General features: G+C 43.0%; 1 protein-coding gene across 5 annotated transcripts in view; it reads left to right on the top strand.

Annotated features, from left to right (window-relative positions):
- Window positions 1-307: 307 nt before the first annotated feature.
- Window positions 308-19588, top strand: part of LOC147451177 (chromatin remodeling protein EBS-like) — a 119278-nt gene continuing 99997 nt past the window's right edge. For 3 of the 5 annotated variants that reach the window (XM_086520133.1, XM_086520134.1, XM_086520135.1), the window contains exons 1-2: window positions 318-582; window positions 853-1195. In XM_086520133.1, coding sequence (XP_086376259.1) covers window positions 510-582; window positions 853-1195 — 416 coding nt within the window. In that variant the 5' untranslated portion in view covers window positions 318-509. Of the gene's footprint in view, window positions 583-852; window positions 1196-19588 lie in introns of all 5 variants that reach the window. The other 2 variants (XM_086520137.1, XM_086520136.1) reach the window with 2 other exon arrangements.

Raw genomic sequence — 19588 nt, 5'->3', positions numbered from 1 at the left:
GATATGTTCCTAAGCCTTTTTGGCAATAATGTAAACTATTTTTTCTTTTGAAATATGACTCTTTAGTCGTGCTTTTATGTAATCTCTCTCTCTCTCTCTCTCTCTCTCTCTCTCTCTCTCTCTCTGCGCAAAAGGGGTTAAATGTATCGGGAGTAGTTTAAAGGGGCCAAAGACAGAAAGTGTCGATCGTATGAGTGTCAGTAGGCAGGGCACGCGAGCTAGTCATATTAACATGTTTCCCATCAAGACAACGACATGCGGCTAAGGTGTTTACTCTCCTATGAATATATGAGCTAGTGCAGAATTTGCTACGATACCAGGTTTAACGTTTAGGGGTTTTCGGAAGAATTGAACTTAAGTCCGTTCGTCGAGTGTGAAATCTTAACAGGCCATTTCTACAGCAGCTGCCATGGCGAGCTCGTTTATGAAGTCCTTCTCGCTTTGCATCATTTAGCTCTTTCTCCATTCTCCATTACACTCTGTGAGATCGGCATCCTCTGTTTTTGGTTATGGGCAGACCTAAAGCTCACAAAAAGCTCGTGGATTCGTATACCATCAATGGCACGAACAAGGTTGTTCAAGGTGCGTTGAAATTTTCTGTGCGTCCATATGCTGTTTATGCTACCCAAATTATGCTCTGTGTGTGTGTGTGTGTGTGTGTGTCTGAGGAACATAACATGCCACGTAAAATTGCTGAAGCACTAAGCCCATAAGAAAAGCTACAATATGGCTTGTTTTGCTCTCTTGGTTGAGTATATTGTTTCTCTACGCTCAATTCAGCTATCGTGCTAGAGTACATTGTCCATCTCAGCTCAAAAGAAGAGATTTGAGCTGACTTTCACCTATTTACAGTGGGGGATGCAGTTCTGATGCGGAACAATGAGTCGGACACACTCCCTTATGTAGGCAAGGTAGAAAAATTATGGGCAGATAGTCGCAACCATGTGAAAGTGGATGTACGTTGGTACTACAGACCTGAGGAGTCTAAAGGGGGACGAAGGCAATTTCATGGCTCAAAGGAGTTATTCTTATCAGATCATATCGATACACAAAGCGCAGATACTATTGAAGGAAAATGTACTGTGCATACTTTCAAGACCTACACCAAGCTGGAAAATGTAGAAGTCGATGATTATTTCTGTCGATTTGAGTACAAAGCATCTACTGGCGAGTTTGCACCTGATAGAGTTGCCGTGTAAGTACTTGTGAGTTTCTGGTTCTTTTGTTTTGTGATCGCAATTATGTAGAATCTTTTTGGAAATTGTTATTTGCTCTGCTGTGGCTTGTGAAAATACTATTGCATGCATGTTGCAGATCTTTCTATATATATGTATGCTTGTGTGTGTGTGTGTGTGTGTGTGTGTTGTGTGGGAGCATTTACACCCACTATTGGGCATTGGCAATGTTAGTGGGGATGTCGTATATTTACTCAATACTATGTATGGTGGAGCTGATGTTTTTATTGTCTTGTGGATGGATGTTATATGACGAGTCTAGAATCTGCACTTCCGCTTTTAGGGTCATTTGGGCCAGTTTCTTGGATTCATCTAGACATATGTAAAAAGGTATCAGTTGACATGTGGATTCCACCTATAGAAGTTTGATCAATTGACATTTTGTAATGTCTTTCTATACTAAGTGTTACATTTGCCCTATCAACTACCATTTTGCTACACCTTTGGATTCATGAGAGGATCTTTGTTTGTAGTAGACCTTTGTGTTGTTATACGCTCGTGTGCGTGGTATCTTGTCGTAGTCATAGTTTGAGACATCCGAGAAGCATACACATACTCATACAGGTATGGATGTATGTTATAAGTATATTTCAAGGAGTTGCGTGAAACATATGTGACTCTTAATTTTAGCCAATTTTGTAGGTAAATATGCTGTCAAAAAAGCCTTAAATGTTTAAACAACGTTGCAACTTACAAGTTACAACTTAACATTGAACATTTAACACTAGATTTCATAGAGTCCAAAATTTTGAAGTTTTAAGGCTTTTTGACACTTTACACAAAGACAAGAATGCTTGGGCTTTTACACTTTGCAATTGCTTCGTGTGTTTGAACACTTTCAAACACACGAAGCAATTGCAAATGAGCTCAACTTTGATGATGAAATGGAATGGAACCCGAAAGTTATTGATCCGGAATGTTCAGATGTCGAAGAAATTGATGACATGGTGCTTGTGATTGAGGGGACGGATGAGCTATAAAGTTTGTATTATATTCTCAATTAATTTTGTAATGCGAAAGCTGTGTGGAGTTTAGCTTCACAATCTCTCTCTCTCTCTCTCTCTCTCTCTCATTGTCTCTCTTTCTCTCCATCTTCTTTCTATCATTGTCGGAAAGAGGGAGGGAGAGAGAATAACATTCTAAAAAAATACCAATAATTTGCAAATATTTGCAACCTCAAACATGTGTATGCTTCAAACTATGTATTATGAGCATAGATTGATACTTAGGTCTTTGCCACTATTTAGCACCGATGCTGTTAGTGAGGATGTTTTAGGATTCAATCACTGTTTGCATGATAGAGCTGTCGGCTATTTTTCGTGTGAATCACTAACATGAACCTATAACTTCCATTTTCTTCTATTGGGGCTACATTGTACTTTGTGTCACGATATTCTACGAGTACCTTAGTCACCCTAGAATTTATAACAATGTTTATGAAGAACTGAGCTAACTCATGGCTGTCAGAGTAGATATGAATTTTGCCGCTTTAGTCAGACGATTGAGCCAAATGACATCATGGCCTGTTTAGCACATTTTTAATGTACAACCTTATCGAGGTGGTATTGCACACTCTACCGCACGTAGCTCTCAATAATTTGCTAAACCAATAGAAATATTATGCACCAAGGCCATATTTTTGTGTATACCAAGGTGTCTTGCACTTTGTGCATCATGACATGTCAGAGTAGACAATGCAGCAGTGTTGAGATGGATAGAGAAAGCATGAGAGAGACAGATTCTCTGAACCAACACACTCGGCAATGAATTAGATGATTATATTAATGGAGGTTGCGGGTCTTATATACCCCTCAACTGAATTTCCTGACTTAATTCTCATGTCAAATAAGGTTAAAAATACCTAAAATGATAAAATAGATAAATAGGATCATGTAACAAACTTGGACACTCCAAGTCAAGAATCAATCGGGATAGCACCAAATAACCACTTCAAACAATTCACAGATCACAATAGATTTACACTGGCCCGGCAGAGTTCCGTGCCTAGAGATATTGGCCCCAAAGACTCGCGCCCCTTTCGGTATTTCTTTTTGTGTTAATTAGTTCAAAGTACAAGAGAGTGGGTCGGGATTCACTCTTAGACTCTGCGTCCAGATGCTTTGAGAAGTGAATGCCCAAACCACTTATTTAAAGTTACAAGGGATGCCCAAAAGCAAAGCCCCAAAAGCTTGAAAGCAAAAGCAATTTTTCTCTCCCTCAATGAGAGTAAAAATAAAAGCAATCAACTCTCTCTCTCTCTCTCTCTCTCTCTCTCTCTCTCTCTCTCTCTCTCTCTCTCTCTCTCTCTCTCTCTCTCTGTGCCCAGCGTAGAGGCAAAAACAGCCAGCGCAATTTTCGGGACTGGCGTACTGCCACGTCAGCAGGCCAGCGCATTTTCCGGAATTCTCTCTTGTTGCCCTAGGGTTAGGTTTTCCAGGAACTAGGGTTTGTAGGAAATTAGGGTTTTTTTTGGCAAAAATTAGGGTTTTTGTTGTCTGTAGCCACGTCATCACTTTGTGACATACCCCCCTCTTGAAAGCATTGTAATCGATCGTGATTACGTCTGTAAAACGACAAAAGCAATAAACCGTCTTAGCAGACACTGACTGTTAGTACCTACGTACTAGGAACACACATCTAGCACATGTACCAAAATCGACAGTCACATTACACGACATCACAGGACATCACTAGACATCACAGGACATCACATGACATTCAACATTCATTCGGATCTTAGAGCATGATTTATCGGCAATGTAGCTAGCAATCACATCTGGGTCCAATCGGGACCTCATCGATGTCTGATTGACTAACCCCTATTGCAACCATGTCTATTCGAGATCAATCAAACCAAAATGCTGCAGTCATTTCGTCTATCAGTTCCTGCACTTAAGAGAAGTCAAGAACAGATTAGTATCATAATTAGGAATTCCATTTCATAAAGTCATACAGCAGAATATTGTCAGCTTTCAGTATCCCTGAAGTTGAAAGAGACATCAATGACTCTAGTATCTAAATCAAGGCATCTGTTGACAAAGGAGCGGAGCGACTCCCCTCTTGTGCATCCCACTGCACCATATCTTCGGCCAAGCTGAATTCTGGGTTCCATTTGGAGTAGACTATGCTAAACCAAAAGCATCGAGGTAAAGTTTCACAATCTGAGGAGTATCTGCTAGTTCCTTCTCCTCCATCCACTTCGCATCCAATGCAGGATAGTTCTTGAACTTAATTAAGAACCGCCTTCGGACTTTACCTTTAGTCTTCGTATCCTTATGTGCCAAAATTTGTTCAGGAACAAGGATCTCCTCGTTTTCTTCCACTTCGGGTTGCTCATCAGGCTCCCCATCATCAGGCACATCACCCTTAAAAGGTTTCAAGAGACTCACATGGAATGTATTGTGAATCCTCCAAGTATCTGGCAGTTTCAATTGGAAGGAGACATCTTTTATCTTTTCGTTGATTTGGAAAGGTCCGTAGTATCGCATATTAAGCTTTGGAAAAAGCCTCTCCTTTCCCTTTTTCTTTCGTAGGCGTGCCTTCTCAAGACGTAAGAGCACCCAATCATCCTCCTTCAATTTCATGTCGCGACGATGGCGATCCGCTACCTTTTTCCGTCGTTCTTGAGACTTCTGCAAAGTCTCACGAACCTTGGCAAAAGCCGTATCCAAATCTCGCATATATTCATCCGCTTCAAAGATTTTATCTTTCGTGCTTAGGAAGGGTGGAACCTTTGCAGCACCTTCAACAATCTCAAATGGCGCCTTCCCCGTCGAAGAGTGTATCGTGTTATTGTAGGCAAATTCCACCAAAGGTAAGTACTTTTCCCGTTGAGTCTTCTGATCAGAGATATAAGAATTCAATAAATCTAGAACCATTGAATTTGCAATCTCAGATTGCCTATCAGTGTGCGGGTGGAACGATGACGAGAACTGCAACCGCGTGCCAATGTTCTCCCAAATTGCCTTCCAAAACAAACTCGTAAATCTGGGGTCTCTGTCGGAGACAATCGTCTCAGGCATGTCCTGTAATCTGAAAATGTGGGCCACAAACAGTCTCGCTAAGTTATCCGGCTTGACTGTTTTCTTCACTGGAATGAAATGAGCCTGTTTGCTAAATCTGTCAATAAAAGTCCGGATACCATCGTGACCACTCTGTGTTCTCTTGAGATCAAAAATGAAATCCATCGCAATACTTTCCCAGGGGCGGGTGGGTATGGGTAAAGGCTGTAACAATCCCTGTGCCTTATGCCTGTCAAACTTGACCTTCTGGCATACTAAGCAACTGCGCACAAACTCTTCCACATCCTTTTTGAGTCTCTGCCAAAAGAAATATCTCTCTACCCCCTTCATGGTGGTAGCAATGCCGCGGTGACCCGTAAAAGGTGGACAGTGGCATTCAGTCATAACCTTTTCCCTCAACGGCTGTGTAACGAACAACATAGTCTTTTTCATCAAGTAGCCTTCCCGAAGGGAGTATCCAGCTACTATCTCCCCATCCTGTATCCGTGTGAAAATATCTGCAAAATCTGTATCTGTGGCATACTGATCGACCATATCCTCGAAGCTCCTATGATGTATCGCGGAAATAGCCAGAACCAACGGCTTCTGAGACAAAGCATCTGCCACCACATTCTTCTATCCCTGAACATGGACAATCTGGAAGTGAAACTGTGACAAGATGTTCGCCCACCGCATCTGCTTTTCCAAAAGCTGCTTCTGTGACAAGAAGTAACTCAAACTCTGATGGTCTGTAAAGACGGTAAAATCCGCTTGAGTAGGTAATTCCGCCACTGAGTAAGAGCATGGATAACCGCCAAAAGCTCTTTCTCATATATCTGTGCTGTCATCTCCGGCCTAGAGAACAATCGGCTCTCGTAAGCAATGACATGGCCTTCTTGCATCAAGACCGCACCCAGACTACGACCACAAGCATCACAATATATTTCAAATGACTTTTGCAAGTCCGGCAAAGTCAAAACTGGTCCCGTAGTCAATTTCTCTTTCAAGGTCCGAAAGGCAGTCACCTCTGTGGATCCCCACGAGAAAGGGACTCCTTTCTGTGTCAAGATATGCAAAGGGGAAGCGACCTCTGCAAACTTCCGTATGGACCGCCTTTAGTACGAACACAGTCCCAAGAAGCTTCTAACTTCATGGACATTCTTCAAATCGGGCCAATCACGGATAGTCTCTATCTTGGCCGGGTCGATTTGCACTCCAGCTGCTGCTGAGACAATGTGTCAAAAAGTGTGTTTCTGGTAGGAAAAATTCACTTTTCTTTGCATTAATCACTAACTTGTGATCTCGTAATGCCTGAAAGACTTGAAGCAGATGATCTCTGTGTTCTGCCTCATTCTTGGAGAAAATAATGATGTCGTCAAAGAAAATGTCAACAAATAGCCCGTACTCTCGAAAAATCCTATCCATCATCCGGTTAAATGTCGAAGGAGCATTGGTTAAGCCAAAAGGCATCACCAAAAACTCAAATAACCCAAAAGTCGTCCGAAAGGCTGCCTTGTAAACGTCTCCCGGCGCGATTCGGATCTGATGATATCCACTCTTCAAGTCAATCCTGCTAAAGCACGAGGATCCCTGTAACCTGTCGAGTATATCATCGATCCTAGGAATCGGAAATCTGTTCTTGATGGTGATTTTGTTGAGAGCTCTATAATCGATGCACATCCTCCAAGATCCGTCTTTCTTCAAAACCAACAACACTGGAGAGTAGTACGGTGAAGTACTAGGTTGGACAAGACCCTTTTCCAAGAGGTCTTTCACTTAGTTCATAATCTCTTCATTTTGTGCTCGGCTCACACGGTAAGGTGGTCGGTTCGGTGGTGTGCTTCCAGGTATCAGATCAATGGTATAATCTTCGGGATGAGCAGGGGGTAACTCTCCTGGTAGGTCCTCTGAGAAGCAATCGGCGTGAGAGTGGAGAAAATCTTGGCGTTCTTTATCAAGTTTAGACATATTTGTCCTATCCTTATCGCTCAATTCTTTCATAAAGATCGAGTAAACAAACAGACTGGATTTCATTAATTTTGAAATGGCCGAAGCTGATACAATAGGGACAGACTCGCCCTTTAGTTTAATATCAAGTACAATTGTTTTGCCCTTTTCTGTAGTCAAAGTCGCTTTTCTCGCCCGATTATCGACCACGGCGTTGTTCTTATGGTACCAGGGAATCCCTAAGAGAACATCACAACCCTCCAAAGGCATTATGAAGAAGTTCTCATGCCCCAAATACCCCTGACAATGCAACCGAAGTTTGCCAATGACAGGTGTAATGGGTAGATGTCCTTGTCGGGTGCCGCTAGAACTGCCTCTGCAAGTGGTCCCATCCGATCGGGAGTAATCTCGAGCCGCGCCGCCAATTCCGGTGAAATGAAGTTGGCCTTGGCTCCTCCATCAAAGAAAATCAGGGCCTCTTGATCTTTCACTTGTTGAGCGCGCGGCGGTATGTGCAAGTGAAAGAGCACGCGAGGAAGTGCAATGTGTGTGTGCAGAGAGGGGTGGCGAAAGCCAGCAGGAGAGGAAGCGCTAGCAGAAGAAGAGGGAGAGAGAGAGAGCTCATGTTTTTGGGGAAAACTCAATAAGTGAGTTTTGGGTTTTCCCACTTTTATTATAAGCGACCTTTAAAAAATGTGTCCAGGTTCAAAGTATAAAAATGTACAGAAAGGGGTTATTTAGGCCTTTAACCCAACAACCTCCCACTTAAAGGCATAAATGACGCCTTTAAGTTAACCAACTCCCACCAGTTGTGTGCAATGCTCATGTTGAGCCTTAGTAAGACTCTTGGTGAGAACATCTGCAAGGTTATCCTGTGTATGGATCTTAGTCAAGCTGACTAGACCATCCTCCAATACCTGTCGTATGAAGTGGTACCGCACATCTATGTGTTTGGTACGTGCATGAAACATGGCATTTTTGGCTAAATAGACAGCACTCTGGCTATCACAACCCAACACGGGTGTATGAGTAGGCATGCCAAGTTCTTTTGCAAGTCTGCCCAACCAAATGGCCTCTTTTGAAGCCTCTGTGGCTGAAATATATTCAGCCTCTGTAGTACTCAATGCCACAATTTTCTGTAACCTAGAACACCAAGAGACTGCACCACCAACAATGGCAAATACATATCCACTAGTAGATTTCCTGGTATCCATGTCACCTGCCATGTCTGCATCACAATATCCCTGCAACTATAAGTCACTTTTGCCATAACAGATACACTTTGATTGTGTACCTTTCAAATATCTCAGAATGCATTTGACAACTTCCCAATGCGCTTTGCCAGGATTTGACGTGTATCGACTAACAACTCCCACTACCAGGGTTGTCCACGTTCGACGTACGGGACGTTCCGTACGTATCGTACCGTACCGTACGACTCGTACGTTCCGTACATAAGTCGTCCGTTTTTTATTTTATTTTATTTATTTATTTTTTTTTTTTTTTTGTTTTTGCGGGGCGATTTTTGGTGTGGGAATGTTTTGCATCTCGACTGCATTTGAACAAAAGCCCAATGGCTGCATTGGCTCAAACCACCATGACCTATGTGCGACGAGGCTTGGGTAGCGGATCTACTATGGCCGCCACCACTTTGGAGATCATGATTCTTCTTTCTTCGGACATTGCCGTTTCCAATGTCCATGGACAGATCTTTCATGTTCTAACTTGTAAGACTTAAGTTACAAGTATTTAGTACTAAGCAGTGTTAGAAAAAAGCCGGAGTGTAGTGTATTTTAATCGGTTGAAATTATAAAATCCCGGTTAGATTTTGAGCTTGCCTCTAAGAAAACCGGCAAATTTACACAAGTTTTAGTGTAATTACCGGCAAAAGCTTCAAATTTTGACCTGAAAACTCAAGTTTTCCCTTATTTTGATCGGTTAGGAAAAATGTTTGTTTCTAGCCCTGGTACTAAGTACTAAGGTCGATGTCATGACTCATATGATCTATCATGTGTAAGACGCATGATTTTTTTTTGCATCGTACGTTACGTCACCGTACGTCTAATTTTTTTTAGTTCGATTAGTACCACACGTCTTCGTACGTGTACCCGTCGTACGTGACCGTACGTGTCAACTATGCCCACTGCATAAGCAATGTCGGGATGAGTGGCAACCATAGCATACATAAGAGAACCATAAGCTGATGCATAAGGGATTCCCTTCATTGCTTTCAATGTTACCTCATCCTTTGGGCAATCTGCTTTGCTAAGCTTAGTGTATGGAGGTAAAGGTACTCCAAGAGGCTTAGCATCAGCCATATTAAACCTATTAAGTACTTTTGCAATGTACCTTTCTTGAGATAAAAACAACAATTTCAGCTTTCTATCTCTTTTAATACGCATGCCCAAAAATATGCTCTGCATCACTCAAAACCTTCATAGCAAATGTTGAATTTAGCTTACGTTTCAGAGCATCAAGACTAGTCTTATGTTTTCCGGCAAGCAGCATGTCATCAACCTAGAGAACAAGTATGATGGGACTACCATCTTCATCCCTTTTCGTATACAAACAATGATCTGCATGGTTGCGTTTAAAGCCTTGAGACAGCATAAAAGTGTCAAACTTCTTATACCATTGCCGTGATGATTGTCTCAAACCATACAAAGCTCTTTTCAGTTTGCATACAAGTTCCTCACGTGTAGGAACTACAAAACCTTCAGGTTGTTTCATGTATATGTCCTCTTCAATGTCACCGTGCAAAAACGCCTTCTTTACATCCATTTGATTCAGTTCCAAATCAAGCACCGCAACAAGAGCAAAAAGGACACGTAAAGTTGTAAGCTTTACAACGGGAGAAAAGATTTCTTGAAAATCAATTCCTTCTTTCTGTGCATATCCTTTTGCAACCAATCTTGCCTTGTACTTTGGTTTTTCATCCACAATCTTAATCTTGTATACCCATTTGTTAGGAAGTGTCACAAAAATACGGAAGCGTAAACTGACGTTTAATTGCACTTCAAATACTCAAGAGAATTAGAGGGGGCGAGAAAACTTGACACTTCATTGGGGACCAGAAGATGGGCTGGTCCCCCCCCATAAAGAGAATATCTTTATTACTAAGGGAGAATCTTTACAAGCACAGGAACGGGGCATACGCCCGTCCTCTATTCTTTCTTCTGTTCTGTTCTGACTACTGACTGAGAAAGTGTTTCCAATTTCTTACTGCTTAGGGGATTTTCCCTCTTCTGCGAGACTGGTTGGAAGCTCTCGAAAAGAGAGTCTATCTTCCGAAACAGCTCATTGGAAGCTCTCACAGAAGAGAGTCCATCTTCCGTTATGTGTTGCCTTCATGCTCATTCCTTCATGCATAGAACACAAAAGAGAAACAAGCAAAATGCACACGCACATGCTTGCTGTAATTTTCTGCACATAACCTGAAATTCTTACCTGTGCGCACCCCTACGCCGAAACAGAGGTCTTCTTCGCGATGGAATCGCGCCAAACTTGATGTAGACTTAGGATAAGGAGAGAGAAGAGGATTTCTATGGCTGATTTGCTGAAAACAGCCCTAATCGAGGTGATTAGGGGCTGAAAACAGAGAATTACAGCAGCCGCACTCTGCTAAGAGAGCGTCTACGGCAGCTTCTCGCGATGAAACTTCACCAGAAGGTGTCTATGACTGTGAGATCCCTTGTTCTTGACAATGGGAGCACAAGGCTACCACATATGTCGCAAGGGGCTGCTCTCAAGCTTCAATGGAGGGCTCCACCGCGTAGAGCACGCTCACATTAGGGGGGTAGGTGCACTGCCAGCCCTGAAAATGGGGGAGGGGGGGCTCCTAAATAGCCATCAGGGAGAGGGGGCGCTAGGAAGAGAGAGAGGGTGAGAGTGAGAGTGAGAGAGAGTTAGTTTGCATTGGTAAGTGTGCCACTTGGCACACTTACTTTAAAAACTTAAAAACCATTCAACTTTTGACTTTAAAAACTTCTAGCTCATTAATTAAAAATGTGCAACTAACTAACAACTGCTACCAATGATTCTTTTATGAAAACACCAAAGGTCTGTCGGCGCAATGCCGCACCGACACTGCACCGCCTTTACCTGTTCACACTTGTCCGGCCGCCCGCCCGGGTACGGACCGTTAAATTTAACGAGACTTATCCTAAGGCTTTTTTAGCTTTATTAGCCTTAGGGTCACTGTTCTAAGGACCCCATCTCATTCATGTGCTTGTACTGACGCGCGTATTTTTCTGAGCCTAAAATCTGAGGCTACTGCTTACCCCTTTCTGAAGACCCGATTTCCCAATCATTAGGGCTTCAGGGTAATTTCTGCTAAGGTCCCTCTGAGGTGTTCCAGCCCACATTTAGGCTCACCTGAGGCCTTAGAACTGCTAGGTCTATTCTGGTGTGCACACAACTAATTAGATAATTCTTTTCTCGTAAATAAATTAATTATTTACAAAGTCTGACTTAGTTACATCCCTCTTGGTTCTAAACAGTTGACCTCAACTGTAGAGCGTCAACATAACTGTGCAAGATGTCAGGGTAGTCCTTGAGATTGGACTCAGTCATCCACTTTGCATCTAAAGGAGTGTAATTCTTGAACTTGACTAAATACTTTCGATGTAGACTCCCCGACTTGAGTTGTCTCTCCGAGTGGTGTATTATCTGTTCAGGTTGAAGGATTTCCTCAGTCTCTTCGACTTCTGGAGGATCTTCTTGTACGGGCGTCACTGGAGGAGGTCCAACATATGGTCGGAGGAGACTGACATGAAAAGCATTGTGGATGCGCGAGTTAGAAGGCAAATCCAATCTGAAAGTCACATCATTGACTTTATCTGTAATTTTGAAAGGGCCGTAGAATCTATGGGAAAGTTTGACAACTTTCCCTTTGCCAATCCACTTTTTCAATCTAGCTTTCTCAAACCGAAGCAGGGCATATTGTCCTTTTTCAAGATTGAGATTCCTTCTGTGCTTGTCTGCCTTTCTCTTCTGTTGCTCTTGAGTTTGAAGAATCGCTTGCTTTACTTGTTGATGGGCAATATCAATATTGCGCACAAATTCATCTGCGGCGAAGATGTTTTCTTTGGTCACCATAATAGGAAGTAAGAGTGGCTTCCCATAAATAATTTCGAAAGGGGCTTTACCAGTTGAGGAATGTATGGTATTATTATACGCAAACTCAACTATTGGTAAGTACTGTTCCCATTCGGATTGTCGTTCCGAAACATAGCACTTGAGGAGATCTAAAACAGTGGCATTAGCGATTTCGCTTTGACCATCTGTTTGAGGATGATAAGCTGATGAAAAATCAAGCTTAGTTCCCAAGTTTTCAAACAATGCCTGCCAAAATAGACTAGTCATGCGGGGATCTCTGTCGCTCACAATAGTCTTTGGCAATCCATGGTGTTTAAAAATCTGAGCTAGAAATATTCTAGCCATGTGATCAGCTTTGATCGTCTTCTTTACTGGAAGGAAATGTGCTTGCTTACTGAACCTGTCTACTATAGTCCAGATTGCATCATTTCCATTCTTGGATCTAGGAAGATCCGTAATAAAATCCATGGCAATACTTTCCCATGGCGTGTTAGGCACAGGGAGCGGCTGAAGCTTGCCATAAACTTTATGTCTGTCATATTTCACTTTTTGGCATACTAAACACTCACGTATATGTTTTTCAATGTCCGCACGGAGTGTTGGCCCAAAGAAATACCTTTCGAGGGCACTAGTGGTGGAAGCAATTCCCCGATGCCCGGCATAAGGAGAATTATGTGCTTCATCCATCACCTTTTGTCGTAAGGGCTGAGCTATGCATATTGCTTGTTGACGATAGAGTGTATTATCCCTGATAGAATAAGGTGGCTTTGAGTGACCAGCTTGAAGATCTGCCCAAATTGTGGCGAAGTCTGGATCTTGAGGATACATCTCGCTGAGAGATTCTAGTTCCTCATGATAAATTGTTGTGAGTGCATTGATCTTTGGACGCCTGGAGAGAGCATCTGCAACTGCATTCTTTGTTCCAGAAGTGTGTAAAATCTGAAAATGAAACATTGAAAGAAAGTTGGCCCATCTCATCTGCTTTTCTGATAACTTTCTCTGTGTGAGAAAGTAGCGAAGACTTTGATGATCTGTCTTGATAATAAAATCAGCTCCTAATAGATAGTGTTTCCAAATGGAAAGAGCATGAATTACTGCCAGTAGCTCTTTTTCGTATATGGAGGCATGCAACTCTGCATCTTTAAGGCGCCGACTTTCATAGGCTATCGCGTGACCCTCTTGGTTCAGAACTGCTCCTACACAATCTCCAGATGCATCGCAGTATACCTCGAAAGGTTTGCGAAGATCAGGGACGGTGAGAACATGTCCGTGACTGAGTAGATACTTAAGCTTTTCGAAAGCTTGTTTTTGTCCAAACCCCCAATGGAATGGAATCCGCTTCTTTGTCAGGTCATGGAGGGGACCTGCTATCGCGGCAAAAGCTCGAATGAAACGCTGATAATAAGAACAGAGGCCAAGGAAACTTCGTACATCATGTACTGTAGTTGGCGTAGGCCATTCTACAACTGCTTGAATCTTATCAGGGTCCATTCTCACCTGGTTGTGAGATACTATATGGCCCAAATAGTGGATTTCTTTTAGAAAGAACTCACTCTTCTTAGCATTCACAAATAATTTGTGTTTGCGTAATTCTTCAAACACTACGGCGAGATGCTTATAGCGTTCGTCTTCCGTCTCTGAGAAGATTAAGACGTCATCAAAGAAAACGCCTGTAAAGCTTCTGTATGAGTGGAAGATTCTATCCATCATTCTGTTGAATGTAGCTGGTGCATTAGTGAGTCCAAAAGGCATCACTAAGAATTCATACAACCCGAAGGTTGTTCTAAATGAAGTCTTATGCACATCCTGAGGAGCTATGCGGATTTGATGATAACCGCTCTTCAAGTCTATACGACTAAAGACACTGGCTCCTTGTAACTTATCAAGAATGTCGTCAATCCGAGGGATTGGAAATCGATTCTTGATTGTGATCTTGTTTAGAGATCTATAGTCTATGCACATGCGGAATGTGCCATCCTTTTTCTGTACTAGCAAGATAGGTGAACAATATGGAGAAGTACTAGGCCTTATTAAGCCCTTCTCCAAAAGTTCGTTAACCTGCTTGAGAATTTCCTCTTGCTGCATTAGACTAACTCGATAAGGGGGCTGATTTGGAGGAGAACTTCCTGGGATCAAATCAATGGTATGATCCTCAGGTCGCGAAGGTGGGAGTTCATTTGGAAGTTCATCTGCAAAACAATCTTTATATCTTTCTATTAACTTAAGTCTTTTTTGCTCTAAAGAGGAAGAAAGTTGTGAAACAGACACATCTCTCTCTCTTGCAAAAATCAAGTACGCTGAAACACACTTTTTCATTTCTTTCTTGATGGCAATGTGGTTGGCGATAGGAATACGCTAGTCACCTGCATCTGCAAGTACAAGATACTCCTTTCCTTTATGAGCAAAAGATAAGGTTTTCTGAACATAGTCAAGAATGGGATGCATCTTGTAGTGCCAAGGCATTCCCAAGATAACATCGCATCCTTCAAGTGAAGCTAGTAAGAAAGACTCTTGATCCTTGTAGTCGTCGACCTTTAGATTCAACTTCCCTATGATTGGAGTAGAGTTTGAGTTTTGCCCTTTGAAAGCAGATTGCGCTTGAATAGAGACTCCGAAACGATTGGGCTGCAAGTTCAGGTCGTCAGCTAGCTTGGTAGAGATGAAGTTGTCTGTGCTACCAGGGTCAAACAAAATAAGAGCCCGCTGGTTGTTGATACTACCCCATGCTTTGAGAAGAGCTCTTTCTTTTCCATCCTTGGTTGTATTTCCCTGTACATCTGGGACTGCATTGGAAGAGGGTGGTTGTGGAGGTTTGGTTGGACAGTCACCCTTCATATGACCAACTTGTCCGCACTTGAAGCATCTTCCTTCACTAATGTATGTTCGCAACTCAACAGGAGAGAGATATCTCCCTTTCTTGGGCTGATTTGGCTTTGCTTCTGCTTCGGAGGCGGTTCTTTTCTTCTTTTGAGAAGTAGTAGAAGAGGTAGGCTGCTCATGGAGAGCCTTCTGCTTAGCATGGTAAGTGCTTTGCTCCATCTTCCTGGGAGTACCCTTGTCATGTATTCCATCAGCTATGCGGGTTGATTCCATAAGTATCTGCAAGTTACCTCGAGGGTAAAGCTTCATAGCCTTTTGCAAGGCTTCATGCAAACCTGCTTCAAACTTGCGCATCTTCTCCGAGTCGTCAATCTTCTTGAATGGAGTGACTTTCAAGAGAACGTCCCAAAACCTATCCACATAGCGTGGAACGGTTTCGTTCTCTGACTGTGAAAGTCGATCCCATTCTTTCTTTACCTCTTCCTCATAGTCTGGAGGAAGGAACTGTGCGTAGAACTCCTCCTTGAAAGCGGTTCAATCTTGAGGTTTGCGTTCTTCCAGGATAAGGGTTAACCACCAATTGCTTGCGGTGCCTTTCAGGTACAAACTAACATGGCGAAGCTTGGATCTTTCTTTAAAATTCCCTTCAGCAAATGCAACTTCAAATTGGCGGATGAAAGCCAAAGCTTTGTCATTATCACGCCGTCCATTGTAGGTGTCGAATTTCACATCTTTATCTCCCGACTTGAATGTTCTCTGCCTGTGGTGCTTCTTCTTATGGTGCTCCTTCTTTCGATGCTTAGACTCCTTGGGGACAGGAGTCCTTTCCCTTGAATGTACTTCTTGCTGCGACGGATCGTCGAGAAACATGTCTTCCGGAGAAACTATGTCTTCCAGATCCTTCATGAAAGAGAACTGAGGGGAATCAGGGGGATCCTGCTCTTGAACTTTTGGATTAAACCGCACATGACGTTCTGGAGATTTCTTCTGCTTCTCGTGCATGCGGGAAGTTCCAATCAAAGGATCTTTTCTTGGTTGTGGCGCCTTTGGGTTCTGCGGAATTTCTCCCGACCCCATCGGCATTTTCTCCTTCCCTTTTTCAAGAGTATGGAGAATCTTTTGGACTTCTGGATGGGAGAGAGCTTTCTGCACTCTTCCACCTGCTGTTGAAGGAGAGAGAACTCTATCTCGCGTCCTCCCATTTCTGTAGTCTGCCAAGAGTCGTCAATCCCTTCAGGAAGAGAGAGAGGACCTTGCTCTGATACCACTGACACAAAAATACGGAAGCGTAAACTGACGTTTAATTGCACTTCAAATACTCAAGAGAATTAGAGGGAGCGAGAAAACTTGACACTTCATTGGGGACCAGAAGATGGGCTGGTCCCCCCCCATAAAGAGAATATCTTTATTACTAAGGGAGAATCTTTACAAGCACAGGAACGGGGCATACGCCCGTCCTCTATTCTTTCTTCTGTTCTGTTCTGACTACTGACTGAGAAAGTGTTTCCACTTTCTTACTGCTTAGGGGATTTTCCCTCTTCTGCGAGACTGGTTGGAAGCTCTCGAAAAGAGAGTCTATCTTCCGAAACAGCTCATCGGAAGCTCTCACAGAAGAGAGTCCATCTTCCGTTATGTGTTGCCTTCATGCTCATTCCTTCATGCATAGAACACAAAAGAGAAACAAACAAAATGCACACGCACATGCTTGCTGTAATTTTCTGCACATAACCTGAAATTCTTACCTGTGCGCACCCCTACGCCGAAACAGAGGTCTTCTTCGCGATGGAATCGCGCCAAACTTGATGTAGACTTAGGATAAGGAGAGAGAAGAGGATTTCTATGGCTGATTTGCTGAAAACAGCCCTAATCGAGGTGATTAGGGGCTGAAAACAGAGAATTACAGCAGCCGCACTCTGCTAAGAGAGCGTCTACGGCAGCTTCTCGCGATGAAACTTCACCAGAAGGTGTCTATGACTGTGAGATCCCTTGTTCTTGACAATGGGAGCACAAGGCTACCACATATGTCGCAAGGGGCTGCTCTCAAGCTTCAATGGAGGGCTCCACCGCGTAGAGCACGCTCACATTAGGGGGGGTAGGTGCACTGCCAGCCCTGAAAATGGGGGAGGGGGGGCTCCTAAATAGCCATCAGGGAGAGCGGGCGCTAGGAAGAGAGAGAGGGTGAGAGTGAGAGTGAGAGAGAGTTAGTTTGCATTGGTAAGTGTGCCACTTGGCACACTTACTTTAAAAACTTAAAAACCATTCAACTTTTGACTTTAAAAACTTCTAGCTCATTAATTAAAAATGTGCAACTAACTAACAACTGCTACCAATGATTCTTTTATGAGAACACCAAAGGTCTGTCGGCGCAATGCCGCACCGGCACTGCACCGCCTTTACCTGTTCACACTTGTCCGGCCGTCCGCCCGGGCACGGACCGTTAAATTTAACGAAACTTACCCTAAGGCTTTTTTAGCTTTATTAGCCTTAGGGTCGCTGTTCTAAGGACCCCATCTCATTCATGTGCTTGTACTGACGCGCGTATTTTTCTGAGCCTAAAATCTGAGGCTACTGCTTACCCCTTTCTGAAGACCCGATTTCCCAATCACTAGGGCTTCAGGGTAATTTCTGCTAAGGTCCCTCTGAGGTGTTCCAGCCCGCATTTAGGCTCACCTGAGGCCTTAGAACTGCTAGGTCTATTCTGGTGTGCACACAACTAATTAGATAATTCTTTTCTCGTAAATAAATTAATTATTTACAAAGTCTGACTTAGTTACAGGAAGAGCCTTTCTCCCTTTAGGCAATGGCACAAGATCCCAAGTATCATTTGCATAGAAGGATTTCATTTCCTCTTGCATTGCAAGCTCCCACTTACTGCTTGACTCACATGTCTTTGCCTCTTTATACGTAAGAGGCTCTCCCTCATCTGTCAACATAACATGATGCAAAGAGGGCTCAAAGCGTTGTATCAACCTTCTGACACGAGTAGACCTGCGTACCCAATGATCTACATTCGCAGGCACAGGTTCTACATTAGGAGGCAACTCATTTTCAACATGCTCATGATGCTGAAAATCATTTTCAGCCATGACAGGTGGCGGTCCATCCTCATTTGGAGCATCTAAATCATGTCCTACCTCTTTTGGCTCAAGGTTAACCGGCTGATTATCAATTTCAGCTTGCGGTAATGCATCCTGAGGCTCTTTTTCAGCATCAATAGGTGGCAAGAGAGGCTGAAATTTGACCGATTTCTTGTCAATTTCAGAAGATGTAGCATTTTTCAGCAATTTAACCTCATTGAACACTACATCTCGGCTGCGTACTACCCTCTTAAACTGAGGCAACCATATCCTGTAGCCCATTTCACCCTCTTCCCCATAACCTAGGAAGAGTCCTTGGATGGACTTGGCATCTAGCTTTGTTCTCAAGTCATTACGAACATGGACAAAAGCCTCGTAGCCAAACACTCTCAAATGATCATAAGAGGCAGGTTTGCCAGACCAAACCTCCTCTGGAATGTCATTTTTCAGCGTACTGTTAGGAGAGCGATTGCATACATGAACTCCAGTTTTCAAAGCCTCTCCCCAAAACCCATGAGGGAGATTAGCCGTGGACAACATGCAACGCACTCTCTCACGTAAAGTACGGTTATACCTCTAAGCCACACCATTAGAAGATGGATTATAAGGGGCTGTCAACTCCCTTTTAATCCCATATTCTTCGCAATAACGCTGAAATTCAGCAGACGTGTACTCCCCCCCATTGTCAGATCTCAGACATTTAAGCTTACTACCCTTTTGCGTGCTCACAACAGCATGAAACCTCTTAAATGCATTAAATGTCTCACTTTTATTCTTTAACAAATATGCCCAGCCTTTCCTAGTGCAATCATCAATGAATGTAACAAAGTATGATGCACCACCAAAAGACTTAACAGGCATTGAACATACATGGGAGTGAATTAAATCAAGAGCATTAGCTTTGCGCGAGACACCAGAATAATAAGAAGACTTCTTTTGTTTACCATACAAACAATCATTACAAAAATCTAACTTGGTGCCCTTTACATCAATCCTCTTCAAAGAGGAGAGCACATCAAGTCCCTTCTGGCTCATATGGCCAAGTCTTTTGTGCCACAACTCCAAATGAGAAGCAACTTCGGCCACTGCAAGAAACTTACCAGGCAAAGCTTTGCCATGTAAATAGTACAATGTACCACTCTTGCATCCCTTAAAAATGAGCATTGATCCCTTAAGCAACTTCCATGAACCCCCAACAAAAATGATTGTATAACCCTGTGCATCCATCTGGCCAACAGACAATAGACTCTTCTTGATGCCTGGTACATACCTTACATCTTTAAGCATAAACTCTTGGCCATTGTTTAATGCCAAGCGCATAGTGCCCATTCCTTCAATGTCACAAGCATGGTTATTCCCAAGGTAAACCTTGCCATACTTGCTTGCATGATAAGAAGCAAAACACTCCACA

The sequence above is a fragment of the Adiantum capillus-veneris genome, chromosome 9 (genome assembly GCF_014529385.1).
Source record: "Adiantum capillus-veneris isolate H3 chromosome 9, ASM1452938v2, whole genome shotgun sequence".
NCBI lineage: Eukaryota > Viridiplantae > Streptophyta > Polypodiopsida > Polypodiales > Pteridaceae > Adiantum > Adiantum capillus-veneris.
The sequence above is the reverse complement of the archived record's forward strand: the minus strand, read 5'-3'. Positions and strand labels throughout refer to the sequence as shown.